Source organism: Equus caballus, chromosome 21, assembly GCF_041296265.1.
Source record: "Equus caballus isolate H_3958 breed thoroughbred chromosome 21, TB-T2T, whole genome shotgun sequence".
Classification (NCBI taxonomy): Eukaryota; Metazoa; Chordata; class Mammalia; order Perissodactyla; family Equidae; genus Equus; species Equus caballus.
Window position 1 is genome coordinate 20,242,068 of NC_091704.1, and position 24,603 is coordinate 20,266,670.

The 24,603-nt window shown below is 43.1% G+C and overlaps 1 protein-coding gene across 3 annotated transcripts in view; it reads right to left on the bottom strand.

Moving 5' to 3' along the window:
• The window catches only part of PIK3R1 (phosphoinositide-3-kinase regulatory subunit 1), an 83,511-nt gene extending 59,225 nt beyond the window's left edge, over nt 1–24,286 (bottom strand). The window contains exons 1-2 of one of the 3 annotated variants that reach the window (XM_023625591.2): nt 24,028–24,286; nt 12,941–13,658 (exon numbers count right to left, since the gene is read on the bottom strand). In XM_023625591.2, coding sequence (XP_023481359.1) covers nt 12,941–13,274 — 334 coding nt within the window. In that variant the 5' untranslated portion in view covers nt 13,275–13,658; nt 24,028–24,286. The other 2 variants (XM_070246802.1, XM_070246801.1) reach the window with 2 other exon arrangements.
• Between the last annotated feature and the right edge of the window lie 317 nt (nt 24,287–24,603).

Below are 24,603 nucleotides of genomic sequence, written 5' to 3' on the forward strand. Positions count from 1 at the left end.
AAGTGGATTGAGCGGGGGTTGCCCGAGAGGTGGGAGGGACAGTGGTTTTGTATTTTGGAAAAAGATCATTGTGAAACTGACCCCATCCTTTTCTTCTAGAGTATATGAAAAGTAACTAGTTTCACAGCTAGACTCTAACTAACCCTCCCTCCAGAAAAAAAAAAGACAAATATTTTCTCTCTTCTAGTTAGAGAATATAAATTACTTAAAATATTAAAGAGATGTAATAACTAGATTGGAATTCCCCAAAAGCAGTTAAGAGAATAAAAATAGTGAAGTGATAACAATTCACACTGCCATTAGACACGCAGAGGTCTGAGTCGCAGCACAGACACAGGAAGTTGGCAAAGAAAACAAAAGTAAACATTTTGGGCATCCTGTGAAAGATCTCCTTCATGTGGGCCAAAGTTTGATAATTCTAGTCACAGTAGAGCTGGATAGATGTGGTCTGACAAGAAAAAGAGTTTCAACCTAAACAATTGCGAATTTTTTGTTCCAAGAGGTTTAAACTTCCTCTAAATGTTAAAGCTGACCAGGTTTCTCAAGTTTCCCTTAAGGGGAAGATTAGACCACAAACGACAGTTACAATCTAACTGTATATGTAACTACAAACAATGATGCCTAGTAAAGGAGCAAGTCCAAGCTAGTTTTCAATCCTTTAAAGTTAATTTTAGTGAAATACCAAAGTCAACTATAAAGGTGTATTTGCATAATTAACCCAACAATGACCTTTCTGTATTGCCTTATATACTGTACTATGAGATATATGTTTATGTAGAAGATTATATATAAGTATATTTATATATAGCGTATATGTTTTCATATATAAATGTTACATACCATTTTATAAATTTATAATGTTTTACATATGCAACATTTTGAGAAGCACTCCCTCAGCGAGGGCTAACTTGAAGGTTAATATTTTAACCATTTAAGCCTCACCGGTTCTAATCCACCAAGGGAAGGAACTGATCTCTACAACTGATCGCATCTTCCCCGCCTGTTGCTCTGAGGAGGTTCTTTTGCTGAAAGGAAGAGTAACTCACACATCTGCTTCATTCTCTTCCGTTTTTCTTGGGTCGATTGCCTGATAGTGGAAAAATCGGACTGTTTAAACTTACTTTTTCATATCAGGCCGCATCCTGGGTCACTGGGAAGCCAGGAGATCATTTGCCCCGCTGGCCAATTGGCTGTGGCTGGGGACAAAGAAGTGTCACACAGCATGAACTTACCTCCAGGCAGTGTGGCACAGTTGCTTAAGGACACTGGGTTAACAGTCAGATGCTTTGGGGTCAAACCCCAACTCCTCCACTAGGTGTGTGACCGGGGGCCAACACTCAACTAAGCTTTAACTGCTTTATCTTCACAACGGGCGTGGTAATAAGCCAATGTCACGGACTTCTTACGAAAAGTAACAAGTTAATGTAATAAAACGCTAGAACAGCACCTGACACAAAACTAATATTTGTTCAACACACAAGTATAAGTAGGTATAAATTCAGTTTTATACTTATGTATGTATACATATATTTGTATATATATTTCTTTAATATTTCACACACGGTAAGCATCTTCCTCCAGTCAATATTTTTATAGTTTGTTGTGTATTTTTTGGAATGTGCATTTGTATTTCTAAGAATTTGGAAAATATATACTTCACAGTTTTATTCTTCTTGTAATTGCTTTTTTTTTTTTTTTTTTTTTTTAAGATTTTATTTTTCCCTTTTTCTCCCCAAAGCCCCCCGGTACATAGTTGTATATTCTTCGTTGTGGGTTCTTCTAGTTGTGGCATGTGGGACGCTGCCTCAGTGTGGTTTGATGAGCAGTGTCATGTCCGCACCCAGGATTCGAACCAACGAAACACTGGGCCGCCTGTAGCGGAGCGCGCGAACTTAACCACTCAGCCACGGGGCCAGCCCCTTCTTGTAATTGCTTTTTAAGTAAATCGAGTTCTTTTTTAACCTATGCCTTTCTAATTATAAAGCCTAAGGATGAAAAGGCAACTTTTATGCCCTCCCATGTGACATGAGAAATTTAATATATCTTCCTGAGCTCTTGCTTATCAGAGAATGCCTCTCAATTGCCTTTCCACATGTATAAGGAAGCAGCCCATTATGTTCTTGAGTCACCATCTTTTCTCCTCAAAACTCTACGGAAAGCAATCTATTATCTTTGGGCATTTACTGCTACAAGGGGGAGGAAGCCTGAATTTTGTTCCTTAGTAGTTAACGAGACATTTTGGCAAGATGTTTTAATAGTATTCTTATAATAATAATAAAAAAAAATTGCCAAAACATACCTAGAGGTGGCCTTTTGCGGATTTCATATGAAGAAAGTGGCGAACACTTGGATCTGCACACATGCATGCAAGCTAATTTTTATGATGATCTTTTTCACTTGCTATGATTTCCTGTTTATCGCTTAAAATTCTCACGTTAGATCTTCTCCCTAAATATCTACAACCTTTTCCTTCATTTTTATATTTTTCTTTGGATTCGGGAAGAACCCTGAGTTTCTCCTTCACAACATTAATTTTATTTTCAGCTGTGTTAATTCTACTCTGTACTGCCTCTCATATGAATTTTAATGTGCACATTTTAAATTTCTTTATAATCATTCTTTTTTATGGTTTCACTCCCATTTCATCCCATCCTATTGTTTTTTTAGCTTGTCATCAGTGAACTGCTTTCTGTCCCTCTTTCATTAGGGCCACGCTTCTTGAAGTAATAAGTCATTGTTAGAGGTCTGCCCTTCCTTCAAATCTTTAATATGATCTCCCCCTTCCGTTATGCAGCAACATCTCTCAGTAGGCTCAGCTATATTTCTCCTGCTTATTGATCACTAAATAAGGGAGATCTACCCAGATCTGGGGTTTGCTCTGAGCTACTCCTGATCCACTTGGGGGCTCGTTTCAGATCTGCAGCTGGTTGGCAGGTCGAAATGAACAGTTCCCAGGCCAAGACCCAATGTGGTTTTCATTTCTAGGCAGTTTTGCTAGCCTGAAGGAAAAGCTTCTCCTGGCTTTGTGGGCGTCTGAACGAGGGGGGACTCAGACAATACCGGAGCCCTCAGGAAGGTCTCACAGGTCTTTCCACCTCCAGGCCACCTCCAGCACTTCACTTTTGTGGAGAGATTATCAGGAGGTAATAGTAACAGCCCCTGTCCTACCCACCCAGCTCTGCCTGGTTCTTTTCTGAGCTACGACCTTTCATGGAATAAAAAGACCTTGTTGGGAGAGATTAGAAAGAGGAAAGGAAGAGCATTCTGGAGACAGCTGCGGCAGCTCTCTAAATTTTGTGCAGAGAGTTGGGGAGGACATGGCTCTGCTCACCTCCTTTTAGGTGGTCCAAACTTATTCTGCCTATGTTTTCAAACCTGGTTCCAATAGTTTACAGTAGACATTTCTCCCACTAGTTCTAGTTTTTATAACTACTTAGAATGTAAGTGCTTTTCTCGATCTTCCTAGGGACTCTACTGAGAAGGCTCAGGAGGCTATGTCAGGACTACCAGGCAGTGACCTTTTTAAATCAGGAAACTTTTAAATAAATTTCTTTTTCACCTGAAAGAAACATAAGCCAAACTAAAAGCATCCAAGAAGTTTTGCTGGCACTCCTCGCCTCTGAGAGACTATCTCTGTGCAATGTCACATGTCCTTTTAAATAGCTAGAAATAAAATCCACCCGTGCCTCTCACTTGCCCTCATCCACCCTCCTGTCTTCGGAATTCAGGTAACAAAAACACAACATTTATGTTATAAACTTGGCAGTGATTGACTTTCCTGAGAAATAAAGTTTGACATTTAAAGAAATTTAGTCATTTAGCCAGTCTTTTAAAAGGGCATTTATTGCTAACTTAGAACTCAGGTAGAAGATTTCAGATTCATTTGAGGGAATGAATCTGTACCTATGGATTTCAAGCAGCCGCTATCCACATGCCAAAATACATTAATTCTTATGATGGATACCCTCAGCTTTTTGGCTTCTAAGTAGGTAATAACCAGCCTGTGCTCCACTTGAACCAAAATGATATCATTGTGAGTCAGAAATAAGAAAATTTGAAACTCAGGGAAACATCTGAAGCAGATATTTAACTTCCTCAAAAAAATAGCAGCAATGGAAGGAAAATCATTTATCAATGGGGCACAAATGTGAGTATCTGATCAAGGTGAATTTCTTCCCGAGAAAAACTGAATATATACACATGTACCCAAAACTCTGTCTCAATTTCATGGTCTTATCAGTCTCTTTCTAACTTAACCCTTTAATATATTTAAAAGACTTAAGAAAATGTTGTAAATCACATGTCAAGCAGAGGTAATTTGTTGCGTGGTTGTATGAATGTAACAGCCAATGAAACTGAACAGATAAAACAGACATAATTAAAGACCACCCAAAAAGCAGAAAATATCTGGTTTCTTCACTTACTGATAACTTCACCAAGAACTGCTGAACGATCCACAGGAGTGCCTGCAGGAGCCGTTCTGGAATCCTCTGACTGTGCCTTCTGTGGCGCCCCCATCCCGTTAAATATTTACACAATCGTTTGAGCTTTAAGTTTACTAATCTGGAAAATGGTTACCATCGTGCCATCTACGCAGGGTGATTTAAGGATCAAATGAAAAATGTCTACAAAATGCCAAGCACAATGCTTGGCAAAGAGTAAATCTGCACATTTTTAAGGTAGATTTTGAGAAAGGCGTTTTCAACATTTAAACAGACCCATGGGGAAGAGAGGGGAAGTGACTATGATACACACTTTTTGATATGTTCTAACAAAATTCATTAAACCTCATTCCTTGGCACTCAGTAGATAATAACTATTTAGCAATAAAGTCATCTGGCTCTAATCTCTGAATCTCTCACCTTCTAAAATGGAAAGTTTATTTTGCTACCTAAAAAAAATAACATAATTAAGAACATTGTGAAATACTCTGAAATTATAAATCGATAATGATACAAACATTCAACTATGTTTCTATAGTCGGGACACAGGGATGGAAAGATATATTTCAAATGAACTGTTTACTGATAGAAAAAAAGCAACATTCTTAAACATTAAAAATTATTTTTAAAAATAGGATAAAAACAAGGCTAGCAGTGTTTAATGCAGATTCACAATAGATTATTTTAACAACCTTCTGTAATTTTGAAAACTGCATTTTCCAAAACTCAGCAGCAAGCTGGAATCAATGCTGACTTTTTCTCGCTATAGCAATGGTACCATGCATGTGCTGAGTCTGAGGGCGCCATGGCAGTTTTCCTCCTTAGGGTAAAGCTTGGAAGATGACAATGACCACCTGATGGTCTTGATACATTTACAATGCAGCCTTGCCTAATGTCTATGCTAATGTGTTACCTCTTGGGTACATATGTTAACACTTCTATCACATAAATTTGAAGAGGTCTGAAACAGACAAATGTTATAACCATCACGCTCTACCTGTCTTGGAAAATTTAACCAAAAAACCCCAAGACAAATCCCTAGGAACTCTAAGCGCATATTATGTCAACAAATTTAGTTATACTACACAAATGCAGAAGAAAGGAGGCATTCCAGGAATATCTTTTAATTCGCTCATGAATTGCAACATGTGAAACTGGAAGTCTCAAACCAATTTAGACATCACCAACTGGTGAGTGCCCACCAACAGAGGTAGAGTATAAATTCTCACACCGGCGAAAAGGATCTTAAAATCATATAGTATGTAGATTTGCAAAAACTTGGTACCAATTTGCACTTTCGTTACCAATAATCCCATATAATCCCTCAGACCAACCTTCAATGAGATCTTGCAATGAAGTCACGTGAGCGCATCTGCCTATCCATCCTAGCTTGTTTCTCAAGTCCCTTCACTACTTTCCCTTCTTCTGGCTTTTGGCTTGCAACACTGGGAAAGCACCACTAGTGAGAACTTAAATTTTCTGGGCTTTGTTTCTCCAACAGTTCTTAAGAGTAGGAAGGGAGAAACTTTTACTGAACAAGTGTCAGTAAGAGGTTAAGGCAAAAATATAGCTAAAACTCAGAAGAGACAGTATCTACTTTTTCCTCTACAATTAGAGAACATTAGTATTAGAACGGTTAAGGAATTTATAGGAAGCAAGGCAGAGAGAAATTTCTGACTCAAATAATGCATCACAGAGACTCATATTTCACTTACGTCTACATCTTTACTATCTCGGATATCAGATTTGATCAGCAAATTACAAACAGTCTCCTACAATACAGGGTAATAAATTCACAGTTGGAACTTCAATATGTATCAAACTGTGACAGGACAGAGGAATCTATAGGCATTGCATAATACATGCTACCAACTGAGAACAGATAAATAGATGAATACAACCACCTCCAGGCAAGAAACAGTCCAGAGAAGGTATTCCTGCAAAGGACAGCCATGCTTTAGATGGCATAAAGCCACTGGGATAAAGTTCTGCATACATAATTAAACAGAAAGATCTGCTGCTTGTTTGTTTTGTTTTTAATTGCAAAGTCATATTTTATGAGAACATTTTAACAACAGATATTGCATGGAATTATCATACAGAAACAAAATATTGTGGTCACTCGCATAAGTTAGGAAGTAGGAATAACACCTTTATAAAGTATTCTGACAATATTTCATTAAACTTGACACTTCAGCGAAACTGTACCCAGGTAATTCAAATAAGGCCAATTTCTAGTTCACTTTGATCTCTTCTATTTAGATTAGTTTCATTGAAAGCCTAAGAACTGTTTTGATATTGAGTGCTATAAACTCAATTAAGACCTCAAAACATTAAGATATAATCTATCATGCAATTCTGCTTCCCATTTCTAGCTATCACACCAAGTTATTTTCTCCTCTTTCAGCTTCAAACAATTTTATGTCCTTCCCCATGGAAATCTGTTAGCAACGAAGACACACATATATGCAACAGACAGCTGTGCTACTAACATCTGTTTGCTTTTACTAAGAAAAACATAGGTACATAAACGGCATGATATACTTAGTATTCTTATTTGCCAGAGGTACAAAATTATCCCCTTTTTGGATGCTACTTAGCAGATGTAAGGATAATAATCTTTTGTTGTTGAATTTCAGAATGTTTATTTTCTCAAACTCTGACTTACTGGAGAAGCGCTTACTAATCAGAATTTCTCCTATTTTAGACAAAGCAGCATTCACCTAGAAATCAAAAAAGACTGACATCAAAGTTATCAAAGAATCTATTGACAACTAAGCTAAAAGAGAAACAGCATATAGAGCTCTACTTTTACGACAAAGAAAATTTTATTAGAACATCTAAATGAACTTGGTTGCTAGTAACCAAAACAAGCTCAGTCTGCTTACACAGCTCCTGTTCCAATAAGAGGTGTGAAGGCTTTATTTAGGTTGTACAGATAAGGACATTCGACCCTTTACCCCTTTCAGAAAAAAGAGCACAGAATGAAGTGTCTAAAGCTAGGAGCCTTAACAAAAGCATCTGCACGTACATCTCACTTAAGAAAATATAAGTCGTGCACTACAGCCCTGTGGTGTTAAATGACACAGGTCCTGGTAACCTGGTGGAGGGGTTTTCCTCAAATAATATCTTATCTGTAATCCTGAACTTAACTTGTCACCACAGTGCCAGGAAAGAGAAAACCTAGTTCCTCCGGTCAAACAGACTGGAGGAAGGAGAGAGGATGTCTTCCTCTCCTCTCTGGGCATACCAGTGGGACTCCCTAACTCATGTCCCTCAGGGTCTGCCTGTGAATCCCTCACGTGGCCAGCTCAGGGCAGAAGCTTCCTGCTAAAAAGCAGCAAAGGTGAGAATCCTTTCTTTTCTTGTCAATTTCCTTTTCACATAACCATGGATATGCAAATTGTCAATTAGGGTTACTTTCCTTACTCTCACATTTCTGGGGAAACAAAATACTTAAATTTAAAATTACCGGGAAAAATGTCTTAAAAATCAAGAATTTAGTAAGAAGAAGAGAAATGCTGGTGCTTACGAGAGAACCGTTATAATATGTAACTTAGTACGTGAGTAACATTCTGTGATCATAAGAGAAGTGGTTAGGCTCATCTGATTTTATCAAAAATAATTATCACATTTGTTTTCTCCAGATCTACTCTTTAATGAGTCCTATTGATTACATCTTCAGAAATGTATTCCATTTTGTCCTAAATCACAAAGGGCAAACACGTAAATTTTTACACCTAGGTAAAAATCTCTAGCGTTCTGATTAATTTTTCTGGCTGGTCAGAAGTTGGAGACAGAGCTCAAAAACCCTTATCTCGTCAAATATCCTGTCAGTAGCCCTGCTTTCTCACAGAAGCAGAGTGGTCAATGCAGAACGGGCAGTCAGCACCAAAAGTCGGACATCTTACCCCAGCATGCAGGGGAGTTTAACAAGACAATCCTCCAATTTCACAGCAAAGTCTCACATGAGTAGGAGAAAAGGTGACAGAGGTTATGACAAGGCAAAGTCTGAACTAAAACAGAATCCATAATGGCAGAAATTTGTGAAGCAAAACATATTACTTTCACAGGTACTATTTCTGTGAGTAACAGCGATACTCACCAAAGGTGTGTGATTTGGGATCAGGTCACTATCTTCTGTGACCTCCACGCAGTGTAGTCAACTGATGTGATTTAGGACAGCCCTGCTTTCTAGATAGGGAGCGACAACGGTGGAGGGACATTCAAATGCTGAGTGTGAAAAACGTAAAAATAACATGGCTGGGGAAACTATGAAAGCAAACTCACATTGCAGGCTTTTTTCTTTTTCTGTTTAAAAAGAACTTTCACCAAAATTTAAAATAGGCCACACCAAATGTGTGCTTCATGTTTTATTCGTGGAACCAGCTGGGACCTGGGACCCGCCCTTAGAGTTCAAAGTGGGAGTGTGTGGACGGGGGAATGGAGATGGATATGAACTCAGATCAATAGCGATCTCTCAAGTGAGCAGATCTCAACATTCTGTACAAACTAACAGGGTCACAGAATCTCACTTGTCTGAATATTGTGCATGAGCATGACTTTAATTAAGGCATCTCAAAATAGTGTCTTGAGAAATAGCCCCGCTGGGAAACTTACCTACGACAGAAAGGAATACAGTTTCATTCCCTGATCACTAAACCTCCCCCTCCATCAACTCATTTCCTTGTGTACAGGGGGAACATGGTGTCTACGGGCATGGAATGCCAGTGTGGGAACAGCCTGCGACAGACTGAGTATCGCCTTTCCACTCCTGTCCTGAGAGGAGCTCGCCTCTCCTAAGGAGCCTGTAACACCCATTCTGCACACCCATCACACCTTCACCCGCACAGCACATGGAGGAGGCACTCTCCAAAGAGGGTAAAACGGGGCTTTACTGGGTTGTGGGAAAATGAAGTGCGGCATTCATACTGGCAATTTTAGCCCCCATGCAAAGGGAAGGAGATAAAAGGAGGGGAGAGGGCATTAAACGTGCACGCAAGGACACGTGCTGATCTTGACACATCGGCTACTTGCTTTGCTTAAGTGGCTGACTGAATACACTATCAGCTTAACACACTTTCCCACCAGCAGAACTACCTGTCCTAAGCATTGGTGTAGAAAACAACAGTTTTGGAGACGTAGCATGCAACGGTCAAGGCCAAGGCTGCAAGATTCTTCAGATGTGAATGATGCGAATAACAAACCATGATTTCCAAAAACAGGAAGGGCTGTGATAGCCTTGTGTGCCTCCACTTGACATACAAAGCACGTGGCTACTTTCAAAAGTCACACAGGATGTGAAATAGCTAGATGATGAGCTTCAACGACAAGCACCCACCCACTTGCTGAGAACCTACTGCATTGTTCTAGAGGCTCGGGATAATTGGGGGACAACCAAGATCCCCGGCCTCACGGAGCTTACAATCGACCAGAGGGAACAGACCATAAACAATCAAGGTGGTGAGTAAATTCTGAAGTACCTTAGATAAAAAATGCTTTGCATAAACAGAAGGACCGGTTGCCACATGAAATAAAGTGAGCAGAGCGAGGCTCCATGAGAAGAAAGATCTGAGCAAAGAGGTGAGAGTGGGTCAGCCAAAGGGATGTCTGAGGAAGAGCTGTGGGAGGGAGGGGACGAAGGACAGCCATGGGGGGGGGGGGGGTGGGAGAGGCCATCAGGAGGCATGCTCTCTCAAGCCTGGATTTCATCTTTCATCCCGGCTTCCTGGCAGAAAATAAGGATGCAGTTCATGTTTACTGAGTGACTTCAATTCCAATAAATACAAGATTGTCCAATAAATAAATCCAATTCAATCTATAGGCTAGGGCTTCCTAAGAAAACCCTGTGCAAAATGTATTGGCAGAAAGTACATTTTCGTGAGAGGAGCTGTGTATCAGATTTTCAAATGGGTTTTTGACTCTCTTTGCCCCTAAAAGTTAAACTTCACAGCTTTATTTCCAGGAACATACAAGGAAAGTAGAAAAGCAGGTTCTAATATATAAGGAAGATCCACATACAGAGTCCACTATGGGCCAGAGTCTAATGACAACTTTCTTTTAAACAGAGAGAAGATGGTGAGAGCAGGATCCAGGGAGCACAGTCTTAGACGTGCTCGGCCGGCAGGCAGTCTGAGCACCCTCTGTTCACCCCACGGCCGTTACAGGGATGAGCCAATGTCCACACGACACTGTCTCAACAAAAGAGACCTGCATTTGGACCTCAGACCTCAGGGGTAACCTTCTAAATAAAATAAAGACAGTCAAGCACAAAAAACAGGCTAAGTCAGGTGGGAGGAGTAAAACAAACAAGGGGCTACAGAATTCAGTTACAGTAAGAAAAAAGAACCATCCTTTCTCAACTGCACACAATCTGTCACTGTAAAAGCTTTTCAAATAAATACACACTTAGGCAAAAGAAAGCAGAATCCCATGGGTTCCAACATATAAATTTATCCTTACAACTACTTTCCATATCAATCTGACATACAACCACTAGAAGCTACTGAATTCTCCTTCCATAGGAATCATTTAAACAATACAACACTAATGTTTCTAGAAAATCTCATGATGAGTGCTATATTCCCACCCAAGCCCTCACACTGCCTTTTCAACCTTTCAATTACCCTAATTTCTCATTTATATTCAGACCTGCTCTTTCTAATAGTTTCATGCACATTATCATGGGTCTCTTTCTTGAATTCTGTTAAAAATTTTCATTTTACTCTACCTTTCCATGTATTAAAAAGAAAAATGAAAAAGCTGGTAAAAATCTCAATTGTCACCACACTACATGAGGAAGAAAGCACTATAAAATAGTTTAGGACCTAAAGAGAGAAAACCATTTTTCTTATAAGGAAAGACTTGCTTTTCTGTATCCAAATGAAGTTACACTTGACAGCGGTTATCAAATGCAATTTTGTTTAGAAATTATTTTTACAAAATCTTTTTGTCACTAATGTTGACAAAGTACCCTCTTTTCACCTTTTAAACAATCTTCTTAATCAAATTCAGATATTTTTAGGATTCTTTAATCTTTTGTATTCTGGGACAAATTAAATCATTTTTCCTTTTGAATTAGCCTACTTAAGAAAGTGTTTCCAACTTAAAAAATAAAAAGTCAAATTAAAAATACGTAGTTTGTTGGGAAAAGAACAATTACATATATATATATACCTTCAATCTGCTAAGTGAAAATATGCAAGAAACGTAAGGGCTGACAAAATTAAATCTATATGTGCATAGTCAAGGTTTTCTGATTCACTTGCAAAGAAAAATTAACTTTCGCTTTTGAACTGCAGAGTAAAAGATATTATTCGGATATTATTTATAAAGTACAGTACAATGTTTATGAAACAAGTATCCGTTTTGGGTCAGATGGGGGAAGGAAAAGCCTTCCCCTCGGATATCCTTGGTAAATTCTTTGACTTTCACAAAATATTCCCAATCCTTTTATGACCCAATGCCAAAAGGCAGCTATTTCCCCTTGCATTCTGCTTCTCTATCTCATTCATTTGTGCTAGAATCAGCCAACGTTAAAGAAGGCATAATCACATGAGAACCTCTTCCAGAAGTACCTGGGGATGCTTCAGTCAGTGCTGCTCAACATGCAACCACTGCAGTCGGGTCCACTGACTTCAAACATAGCTTTCTCAGTGTTTGAGAAAAAAAGATTACACAAGGAAAAATATGCTTGTGATTTACTAGTGATGAAACGAATTGTTTGACAAAGTTGATAACAGCGAAGCTGAGCAAAAGGCTTGTCTCTGAAACTGCATAGAAGAAAAATGTCAAACGAATGGCTGTGCACAAAGCTTGAGTATGGACTATCTCCAACAAACAATGAGTGCTCTGTGAATCAAGGTGCTTTCCAATGAAGAAAAGTATTCAGAGATCTTGTTTTCTCCTGAAGGCCAAGCACACTACAGGCATTAATGCCACAAATGACATTGCTCATGAAGGACAACACCACCCTGTATATCTCTGCTAACTACAGGATTAACTTCAGCTTCAGCCCTAGTGTTCCTGGAGAGGAAGCCAGAGGTAGACACCAGGTTACAAAAACAAGGGCTTCTTCTCTGCCAAGTTCTGTCGTCATGCTATTACTTTCTATATGTCCCCATGCAAATCATATTACTGTTGAATATATTCATATTAGACTTACCTTCCACTCTCTCAAAATGATTCTTCAGATATTAATACCAATCACAACAATAAGAATGCAATAGACATTTAATTCAGTGGCAACTATGATAACAGTGTTTAAGGACATTCACTATACAGGTTCTCAGACACCATCTCCCTATTTTTCTAACAACTCCCCACTCTACAAACACAAATTTCTAGCCTTGTAATGACTAAGCTTTTATGCACCACATGTAAATTCAAGTAAAGTTTCCCAAATGACTTCTGCCCAAGCATTACAGCCCAACCTAAATCTAAGACTTTTCCTTTCAAAAAGAAAAGGAGTCATCAAGCAATCACTCGTCAATACTGACCTTGTTGCTCACTGTCTGCTTCAGTTTTTGAAGAACCTGGTGCGACGGGAAGGGGTCGAGGTGGCCGGGGCTTTGGTGTCGGGGGCGAGATTTTTTTCCTTCCAATATATTCTACGTAAGTTCCCGGAAAGTCCCCCCTCTCCCCCGTCGTTTCATTATAGCCGTTTAACCAGCCAATCTCTTCAGGCCTGGCTTCCTGTCCGTCACAGAATCCAAGAGCTACCAAGGACCCTTTATTCACAGTCAATATGTCACCCAAGTGCAAGTCAATATCTTCTTCTCGTTCCTTTTTATAATCATAGAGCGCTCTGTACTGGTACCCCTCTGCACTCATGTCTGCAAACCTGTGACCATGCAACAGACGAGTCTGGTCACACACTGCAGCCTAATTCTACGTTTCTATGGAAAGTGAAGTCAGAGAGTGTGTTAAGATTCCCAATATGTGTCCAGCAGAGGACAAAGGACAACTCTCCAAAGGTTTAAGAGGAGAGGTGATTGGCCATCCTGCTGTCCATCTGTCCTCCATCAATTGTGACTGAAGTCAGGGCTCCACTTCCTCTGTGGGCCACAGTCCTCCCACTAGCTTCCTCTTCAGCAACTTGCCAACACTTTGACTCCAGGCTGACTCTCACAGCGAGGCCCAATCCTCTCCGACACTCCTGTCACACTGTCCATCTGTCGCCTGATTTTGCTGTTGCACTCCACTGGCGAGCTGCACCTAGCAAAGGAAACACAAGACTTATGAATGAACATCACACTTCTCCATCTGTGTGAATCTGAATTTCTACTTCATTCAACAAGTACTTAATCGATTTTGCAGATATACACAGGGCAGAGCGCCACAGCCCTACAGGGTCTACACAACAAAGATTAGTAAGACAGACCTGGCCTTCTAAGAACACTAGGCACGGATCTAAGGGGTATGGGCATGTGGCACGTCTGGTAAACAATGACCCATTACACCAGGTAAATGCCATAAGAGGGGCAGAGACTAAATGCTAGGGGATTCAAAGGAGGGACAGACCACATCTAAATGCGGGAATCTGAAGATAGAATGGAATGTGTGGCATGATCTTAGGTACAGATGTAACAATGTCATAATATGGGGAGAGTTAGAACAGCAAGTCCAAACCATCTGGAGCCATAGAGGGAGCAGTAGACTGAGTTAGATAGACAGGGGTCATAGGACATCATGCATGCCTGTGCTGAGTTTGTGAGTAACGCAGTCTACAGTTGAAAAGTCTTGGAGAAAGGGGAGCAACAGGATCAGAGTTGCACTTGAGGGATCTCTGTCTAATCAGGGTGTGTAGGAGGGACTGGCGTAGGGACAGAAGAGGTGAGGAAAGCTATGTAAGGTGTATTGCATCGGTCTGGGCAAGCACCCATGAGGGCATGAGCCAAGGTGGCAGCAGAGGGTATGGAAAGGGGAGGAGTGAAGTAAGAGACACTGTAGAGGATGTGGCAATACTTGCATATGGGTCACGACAGAAAGGACCAAAGGTGCATGATCCTGAGTTAATGGGAAGAATTGAGCTCCAGCATCAGGCAAAGGGAAACCGGAGGCCTGATGGGCTGAAGGGGCTGCTGGGCATACAAATGCAAGTGTGCTGTTGGGTGGCTGAAAAGCTGAAAAGCTGGTCTGTGGTTCAAGAGAGGGACACACTGGAGATTCCATAATCAGCTGCAAATGAGGCAAGGATGAACACAGTGGAATGGAGGAAGTCACAGGGAAAAATATTAAAAGTTAAAAAATGATCCAAGGACCAAATGCTGAGGCTCAGTAAATGCGACTGAAAAGGGAACGTCGAGGTTTGGAGACAATGCAATGTTCCAGAAACAAGGGATAGGAGAGTTCAAGTATGAAAAGGGGATCCCTAAGACTAAATCCTGCAGAGGCCTCCAGAAGGGGGAAACTGAGGCAAGGCTAACATATTTTGGGCTCTGTGCATCGTGGAATCGTCACGGACTTTTGAGAAAGCAGACTATGTCTAGCAGTACTGAGGATGGTAATTAGAATGTAAGGAGTTAAGGAACTGAAGAGGAAGCAGAGATGGTTGTTGCAGGTTACTCTTTAAAGACAGTTTAGTGGAGGGGGAAATGGGAAACGAAAGTTTTTTCTTATTCTTTTTTTAACATAGTGGAGAGGCAGAGCTACAAAGTCAGAGCGTGGATGGCCAATAGAACAGCGTGCACACGTGCACACTCTGCACTGCCTTCATTCCTCAGCATTACCTTTATTGTAAAGGGTAAAAGCAACCTAAAGGTGAATTTCAGTTAAGCTGGCAGAACGATAAAGCAATAAAAACAATAGGCACACAATTTCAGTGTGCTATATCAAAGAGAGACTTTCTAAGTTTTCAAGAGCAGAACATTTAGAAGTTTAAAATTATAGGCACTCTTCAGTGTAGGCATTTTAAGAAGCAAAATCTAATCACAGATTAATTGTTATGCTGGCATTCAGAAGTGTAAAGTATTCCACCGTACCTGGGGAAAGCCTCTTAGCTGGAATACAATAACACTCTTAGGAGAGCTCCATATTAAAAGAAGCAAAAACAAACACTGGAAACCTTTGTGTAAGCAAGAATGTTAATTTGAGATAATATTCCACTTCGTATTTCAGTTGTCAGAAAAAAAATTAAAGCAACCAGCAGAATGTACGAGAAAAATAAACTATATTATGTTTGAAGACAGCCTCTCCTCTTGATGGCTCCAGAATGAAATTAAATAGTCACTGCATAAATTCACACAAAAATGTAGAAGCAGCAAATCTCACTTTTAGTACTAATGCACTCTGTACAAATGAGAGACAGAACTCTAAAGAACGTGAAAATTTACATATCCCTAAATGCCTGGAAACCAGGCAATATGCCTAAGAATAATTTACTTCCTCCAAATCTGCCTTGAAATGTTCGTTAGCTTTTCCTGGCAATGCATGCCTTTTTGGAAGAAAACTCCTGAACCAGCAGGCTGGGTAGACCTTTCTGCCAGCTGCTGCCTATGGTTTCCTCTATTTCCAGAGCCCAATGGGCCAGTTTGGTGAGATTCCTGACAGAATGGGGAATACAATGATTTCTCTCTCTCTCTCGCTTACACAGCCCTCAGCCACCACCAAGCCGCTGCTCACCGCACACCTATGCAGCTATGCGTGTTTCTCGCCAGGGGACACTGTAGTAAGAAAAGGCTCCACGTCTGGTCAAAGTCTTACAAACCTGAAAACAGGGCTTAGGTCAGCCTGAGGTTCAATCTGTGCAAAGAGAAAAAGAACCCCAAGGAACCTGATGATTAACAACCAGACTCCAGAGGAGCAATCTCTGCCACATGTGCCAGAGACCCGTATGGCTCCACAAACTCCCCCTCCACTGCCACTTCTAAGAACCTTCCTTTCTGTGTAAAAAGAATCCTGTGCAGGGCCCGGCCCCATGGCAGAGTGGTTAAGTTCAGTGTACTCCACTTTGGTGGCCAGGGTTCGCAGGTCTGGATCCCAGGCACGGCCCTACACCACTTGTCAGCCATGCTGTGGCTGCAATCCACATATAAAGTGGTGAAAGACTGGCACAGATGTTAACTCAGGGCTAATTTTCCTCAAGCAAAAAAAGTGCAAGATTGGCAACAGATGTTAGCTCAGGGCTGATCTTCCTCAGCAAAAAAAAAGAATCCTGTGCAGAACTCTGGGTCCTCGTTGGATAAAAAGAACCCCAGATCTTCTATGACTCTAGGATTGTAATTAGAACACATCATTCCTGTCTTCTGGGACTCCACAATCAAGGCCAGGAAGATGAATCAAAACAATTCAAAGTCAGTCATGACTCAGTGCCACTTAGGTGGTTGGAGAGCAATGTTGTAAGAGGGCAAGCTGACTAGTCATTTGGGTGGCGAGGTACAGACAAGCCTTGGCTAGGGAGAGGAGGCAGGCACCTCTACCCTACTGCAGCCTGCACACTTTCTCCTGACCGCCATGCTCATTTTAATGACTGTCATTGCCGTCATGGTCATCATGGTCATTATCTAACACTTACTGGAAGTTATACGTGTATTAACTCACTCAATCATCATCATCTAATATTTACTGGGAGCTATATGTGCATCAACACGTTCAATACTCAAGATAACCATGAGGCAGGTACCATCAATATTCTCACTTTACATAGGAGAAAACTGAAGTGCAGAGTTTAGTATCTTGAGCACAGTAACACAGCAATTGAGAGGTGGAACCAGAACTCAGATCCAGGTAGTCGGGCTCCAGAGCCTCCACTTTACCACCACTAGAACCTACTTCCCAAACGCAACTGGCTTCAATGCCCAGGGGATCAACGAGGCACACTCCTCGCCTGCACACTCTGACTTCTCAGATTAACCTTGAATGTCTGCTTTTTACTCTCTGCAACAGCAGCCTTACTGCTAGTGGTCATGGCTCTTTCACAAACACACCTGCACAAAAAGAAGCCACTGTAACTCAGCAGCAGTTCCGTCAAGTCCAAGACCCAGCAGCATCTTGGACCACGCAAATTTCCTTCCAAAGAGACTTCATTAAAATGCATCCTTGCTAAAGAAGTCCAGAAACTAGTGAATGAAAGAATACCGGGCACATCACTTCTGGAAGGTTGCCCACTTCTAGAATCCTGCCCATTTCTGCTCTCCGAGCTTTAGCTTCTGCCACCTGTATCCCTCTTGGCATCTATGGCCCCTGCTGCTATCCCAGGCCCCTCCCTGCCCAGCTTCTAACAGCTCAGCTCCTCCTTAGAGGGATACATGAAGCACAAGCCACAGGCACAAGGGCTGTCATCACTAAAGGACTGGCAAGTTCTCTTTTCTCTCACTTCAAATTCTCCCCAGGACTGCAGAAAGCTCAGCAGCCTGAGGCCCTGGTCGTGCTGTGTAACCCTCCTGACAGCAATCTGGAGCCCACACTATCTCAATCAACAGGATACATGTTGCCCAGATTCCCAAGATGGCACCTCCAATCTCTTGGGCTACACACACCTGTCACTGAACTACTTCCACCCAGCTCGAAAATAACTATTCACACAGTAAAGGTTTTACTTGAAAACAATAAATGTGCATAATTTCATGTTTTCAAATAACCAAGGCAGTTTTATGATATAGAACCAAGCTGGTGCATATATAAGTTACTGTAACAAAAGGTATAAAAGAGTCCTATGAACAAACAACAAATTAACTTACTCTTACATAAATGCAACAGTTCAACATTTCCTTAAGAATTATTTTGCTCCAGTCTTTCAATCCTTTTAAAGACGACCTGCAATACCATTAATTGCAGTATATTTTCTCTCTCTGCTAAGATACTGCAGAATTCTCCTTCTGTTCCTCAAAATAAAGTTGCTTCTGATGCCAGACAAGTAGCAATCCATAACTTCTCAATGTACAACTGCTCAAAAGTAAATTTTCAATTTAACCCTCTAACCCACAGGCATTCTGGCAAAGAACCAAACAAAACTCTTTGAAAAGCCCTCTGACTTTGTTGACTTACTCATTCCCCTTTTACAAAGGACAAGGATTTACAAACTTAGTGTGGAGGCAGTAATGAAGGATATTTTTAAATCACTTTAAATAAATCAAGAATATATCCTAATCACATGATTTTATCCTGTGATGAAATCAGGAGTTTGGCACTGGGTCCCAGCACAAAATGGATCTTCAATCCAGCTGCAAAGGCTATGGAGGGTTCCTGGGCTCCCAGACACGCCTCCCTACATGCCAGCTCTCCATCCTCAGTGTGCCAGCTCTGAGTCTAGGGCATGCTCCCCACCTAAATTCATAAAGTCTTTAAAAACAAAAAACCATTATGTAAAGATCTTTTCACCTTCCAAATATGGTGTCCTGGAAATGATGAAAATCAAACTGAACAAATTTCCCAGTAAAATAATGGATTTCAATTTAAAATGATGAGCTCAGGGTAAATTTTATGGTATATGAATTTTATCACAATTAAAATAAAAATGATGGGCTCAGATTAAGCCCAAAGTCACAGACATTCAAATATCTCCCTTTTTTTTCCTTTCTGAGGAAGATTAGCCCTGAGCTAACATCTGTGCCAATCTTCCTCCATTTCTGTACGTGGGCTGCTGCCACAGCATGGCTTGACAAGTGGTGTAGATCCATGCCCGGGATCCAAACTGGTAAACCTGGCCCACTGAAGTGGTGTGTGTGGAACTTTAACCACTCGGCCACAGGGCCAGCCCCTCTCCATTCATTTTTAAACTGACCAAGTAACCAGAATGCGCTGCCAGCTGCCACACTCACGGCTGGGTCAGGACTGCGGAGAAGCTGGGTGTCTAGGCCACAATTCCTGCCCATAGCCCTTTCAGGGCTATGGGGTACAGAGGAGACATGACAAGCCCAGGTGAAACAACAAGGAGGCAGGGCTCTCCAGAAAGCAGAGATGGGATGGCACCCCAGCTCTGCAGGAGGGGCAGAGGAGAGACAGACCCAGGCCCAGCTGGAGGCAGCTTGTGGCTCAGTGGTCATCACTGGGAGGCGGGAGAAAGGACGACGTGGGTCCTCATGCTGTGGCTTCCAGGGCCTAAGAAACAGATCCTATCACCCAGAAAAGGCCATGGGGTTGACCATTCCAGTTCTCTCCATCATCACAGCACAGGGGCCCTGAAGCAGATGATCTAAAGTCTCTGAAAACAAACAACGCTATTGTGTAAAATTCTGAACAAGAAGGTTGGTAAAAGCACTGAGCTTCAGACTCAGGCGGCTGTCCCCATCAGTGTCTAGATTTTCAACCTTGGGCAAGTTGCCTAAACCTCTCTGTGGCACAATTCTACCATCTGTGACACAGCTACAACAAGCAAACCTATATCTCATAGGGTTATTATGAGAGCAAATGAAACTGCACATATAAAACACTTAGCTCCATGCTTGATAATTAGAGCTTAATATAATTAACACTGACACAGTGCTCACGATGAGCCAGGCACAGATCTTAGAGTTTTACATATATCAACTGATTTAATCCTTACGGGTGCCCTAGGTACAATTATTATTGCCATTTTACTGATAAGAAAACAAGCACAGAGGAGTTAAATAATTTGCCTGAAGCTACATAGCTAGCAAACTGTAGCTATGGTATCATTATTATTGTTGTTAGTACTTTGATTACTATTAATATTGAATGCCACTTATACAATTTATATTTAAACAGGGACATTTGCCAGGAATTTTTCTTTTGCATTGCTTGCCTCTAAATGCTGCAAACTGCTCGAAATGCATCCTGAAGCTAGCCAAAAGAAAACTCTCTGCCGTCTCCTTGACTCCTTTCCAGAGTAAATAAATAGAGAGATAAAGGCTGCACTGCACGCGGACTTTGCCCATCAGGCTCTCTCCCTGTCTGAAGTAGAGCGTGGCTCTGCAGAGGTGAGAGTAAAGGAGACCTGGGAGGGACCAGGAGTGTGCGAGAGTGTGGTGTGAGGCAGGGGGTGGAGTTAGGGGACAAGACTCCTCCCCAACAGGGTTTGGTGGCTGCTCCCTACCTGCCCTCAAAGAGAAAAGATGACAGCACTAATGCAATCCTCCAAGGACTGAAGGCACCTGCGTCCTCATGTTACAGCCTTAGCTCCTGGGGCTGAGCCCTGGGTCCCGACCACTAGGGGTCCAGCGAGGAAGGCAAGAGGAAGGGACACCAGGCCAGGCACCTTGCTGATTAACACACTCCACCCGCTGGTGGAGTCTCCTCACACTTTGGCCAGACTCCTGTGACTTCAATATTCTCTGCTGGGGTGATCGTTCACCTGCAAGCTGTTTTGACTACAAGTGCCTGTGGGCACATATTTGATTTACTTTAAAGAAAACAATGCTGAGAGGATACAATCTCCAAAGATGCTTTTACAGTAGGATTTTCTTTTTAGTAAAGGTTATACTATACTCATTCTACCCTTTGAAAAAAAACACTAACACAAGCCAAACAGACAAGTTTATGAGTAATTACATAGTCTATTTTTCAGCTCATTTGGCATAATGTACATGAAATGGCCTTTAATCACCACTCTTTTAGGCAAGTAATTCCAATAAGAGTGTTGGCAGAATCATGGCAAGTAATCACATTAGGGTGTAGGTGGAGGAGACAGGAAAAAGAGCAATAAATAACAAAAACATTTTAAAAATTACTTACGACCTAAGTTTTTGATTCAAGTCCGTTAAGTAATTTATATTATGCCTTCTTAGGTAAAAACTAAATTGATAATCCCTTCCTTCCACTGATAAGTAAGTTTCTCGTCTTCTGAGGGCTTCACTAAGATGCTCCATTCTCTTGCCATCACTGGCAAATCCCTGTCTGTCCAAAAGAGGGAGATCTGTGGAGAGCCTGTCTCAAACAGAGAATGTACCGAAAAAAGTACTTCCCATTTTCTTCCACACTGTGTGTGCCTCATTGTGTACGTGAGGAAATTAACAGCAAAACCCCAAATGCAAACATCACCTCAGCTTTCTATATTCTACCTGACCATAAAATCCTTTTTTGCAATCTGCTCATTCACCATCTCTTTATTCAATAAAACACCTTTTGCAAATCACAAAATGCAAACATAATAAAAGCTGCACTAGAATTGTTCCTGTTTTAATGAGCATGTACGTGAACAATCTTTCAGAGTGGGTGCCTTTTTAGAATACTCCTTTGAACTACCTAAGAAAAAAAGGAAGTTTCAACAAAAATACTAACCTAAAAATTACATGGCATTCATGGAGGAATTTAAAGGTCTGGCCAACAGTTTTAACAACATAAAATTTGGGTAAGTCGAATAGGTTCACATTTAAGCGACAAAACCCTTCAAAAAGCAGCTTAGGTGCAGTTAACATTTCCAGAAGATAAATGCATACTACCATTCCCCCTGTCAATAACCAAAATATATACTACCTATAACTTATTGTACCATTTGTTTCCCAAAACCAACTTTATGCTGCAGAATTTCCTGATCTTCATAAATTTAAATTTCAAGAAATAGCTAAAGAAAGGCAACATAATTAATCGATGGGAAGTGAAATGCTTTTTCACAGTGACTGTCAGCAGCATAGATATGAAAACACACAGTGATCTCATCATTTTACACAAGCAGATAAAACGGCAGATAGTCGTGTGTACACTGCAGAGAGTTCTGTTATGCAACTGACAAGAACAGGTCCCAAATCAAGATGAAAGTTAAAAAGCAAATGCACGTAAGACTTCGAAAGCCAAGATGAGATACATAAAACTTTCTTCCAATGAGAAAAATCTATACACTTCCATGGAGAAAGGGGAACTCTCTAGGAGCAATCTGCAACTGGCAAATAAACACTGAAGCAGCCAGCAGTGACATAACTCAACTCTCTGCAAGGCGGGGGCCTCCTCCACCAGCCTTCCCAGTTAAAACCTTGATTCTGAACCAAACCCACCTTCCCAAACTTTAGAGGGACCCCCCCCCCAAACACACATAAAATCACTCTTAGGGTGTTTTCTTTGTAATGACCGACACACTTGCTTCCCAAAGTTCAAGCAACTTCTGCTCCTAAGAAAACTATCATCTGTTGCTTTTAAACTGTTGATTTCAAGAACGTGATCTGTCAAAAAATTATAGCTGGGGGGCGCTTGTATCGCTTTCTTTTTCAATGATAAAAGATATCCATGGCCTTCTCTTGAGCAGAGGTGACCAAATTTCCAGTGATTTACACCTTGAAGATCCATTACTCTAATAGCCTGCCTCAGAAATGAACCTATCTACCTAACTCTGACCTTTTCTAATACCTAATCATCTTTAAAGTTGCCAAAACGCAACGCAAGCTGATGAAATATTAAAATACAATTCCACATAAAGCCTGGGTCACTAAGCTTTGTGAATGTCCCGCCTAACAACTAAAACCTGACCCTCATCACACAGAAATGACAATCCTATGCTGTATTCAAAACCCGGAACTGCTTTATCCATTCGTACTTCGCACTGACTGACAAAGAGGAAAAAAAAAAAATCCTATCGCGTCCAAAGTCATAAAACCCCCAATCAAGAGTAACCTCACACACAGACACCGACAGCGCTACAGCTCCGCCAGGGATTAACGGTAGAAGCGAGACCATTCCGACACTAACAGCGCCCGGAGAAGCATTAGAATTTCCCCAAACCCGGTTCACACATGTTCTGCATTCAACATGTAACAGCCATTCCGTTCACACCCTTACGTTTCATGCTCGAATTCTGGCTACCAAAGTGTATTTCTGTCCTGAAGAGGTTGGCCTGAGCGTTTCTGTTCTCTTTGTCTTGTGATCTGCGGGGCAGTTTCTGCCCTTGGGAAGTGAGTGTTGGAGCTGTGGTTTCCAGACAATTCCCCACGATATTTTAGCTTTGGCTTACAGGCTCTCTTGCTCTCCCCAGCCGGCTCCATATTGCTGGGCAGTCCCTCCAGCCTGGCCCCGCGTGACAAAAAGCTGGTTTTCCGGGCGGCTTCAAGACCCCATTAAGTATGTCTCCGACAACCTGCCCAGGCCCGGCCGACAACAGGCGCCGAGTGACGGCCCCAGCGACCTGCCGCCCCGAGGCACACTTCCCCCACCCCGGAAGAGGAGAGAGGCAAACTTGAGAGGGCGGGGGCTGGGGGTGAGCTCCGGGACCACCGCCGCCCCGCCCGCCCCGGGGAAGGGCCCGAGCGGCGACCCCGGTTGCAGCTGGACGGCGCGGGGGAAGGCACCGCTCCTTCCCGCTAACGCAAAGGCAGCGGTCAGGGTGAAGGGCCCCAGAAAACTGCAGCAAGAGGACAGTGGGGACCCTCAGAAGTGTGCGGTGACGAAGGGTTGGGGGAAGCCGGAGATCGCCTGCAACTCCGGCGGCGATTGCGCCCGGCGGCGTGCAGCACCCGCTCGGTAGACGACCGGGGAAACGGGAGCCGGGAGGTGGCCGGGAGCACGCAGGACGCTGGCGGGGAGCGAGGCCCGCGGCTGCCCGGCCGGCGGGAGACGCCGGCGGCCGGCCCGCTTTCCCCGGCTCGGCTTTGCAGAAGGAGAAGCGGCTGCTGGTGACAGGAAGAGAGCGGCGGCCGCCGCGCGCGCACGCACCGCCTCCCCCGCCCGAGCACACACACCCGGACCCGCTGCCGCCGCCTACCTCCCCCGCCGGCCGGCTTCCTTCCTCCGCGGGGCCCGGGCTGCAGCGGCGGCCTCCCGCGCGCACCGCTCCAACGCGCCTCTGAGCCAGCTCCCACCCGCCGGCTGTTCCCGCAGGGAGCTCGCCGTCTCCGAGCCGCTCGCCCGCCGCCCTCGCCGCGGCCGCTGCTTCCTCCAACTCCGCTCCAGCTGCTCGCGACTCCTCTCCGTGCGCCCGCAGCTCCGGCGCCCGGCGCCGGCCCCGCCTCCGGCCCGGCCCCGCGCCCCGCCCCCGGGCCCGCGCCAACCAGCGCCCGCGCCTCCGCCCCTCGGCGCTGGCGCCGCGCCCTCCGCCGCTGCCACTCACCGGGCCGGCCTCCGAGCCGGGCGGCCGGGGGGCGGAGCTCCGGCCCCGCCGACCCTTCCTGCCGCGGGGCTAGCCTTCCGCCCCCTGCCGCGGGGATGCCCGGAGAGGCCGTGCCGCGCGCCCCCTCCGCGGTGGAGCGCTCTGGGTCTGCGCCCGCCGGGCCGGCCAGGCTACTGGGCGTCTCCGGGACCAGAGGCGGAGGGGCTGGGGGAGGTCGAGGCCAAGTTCAGA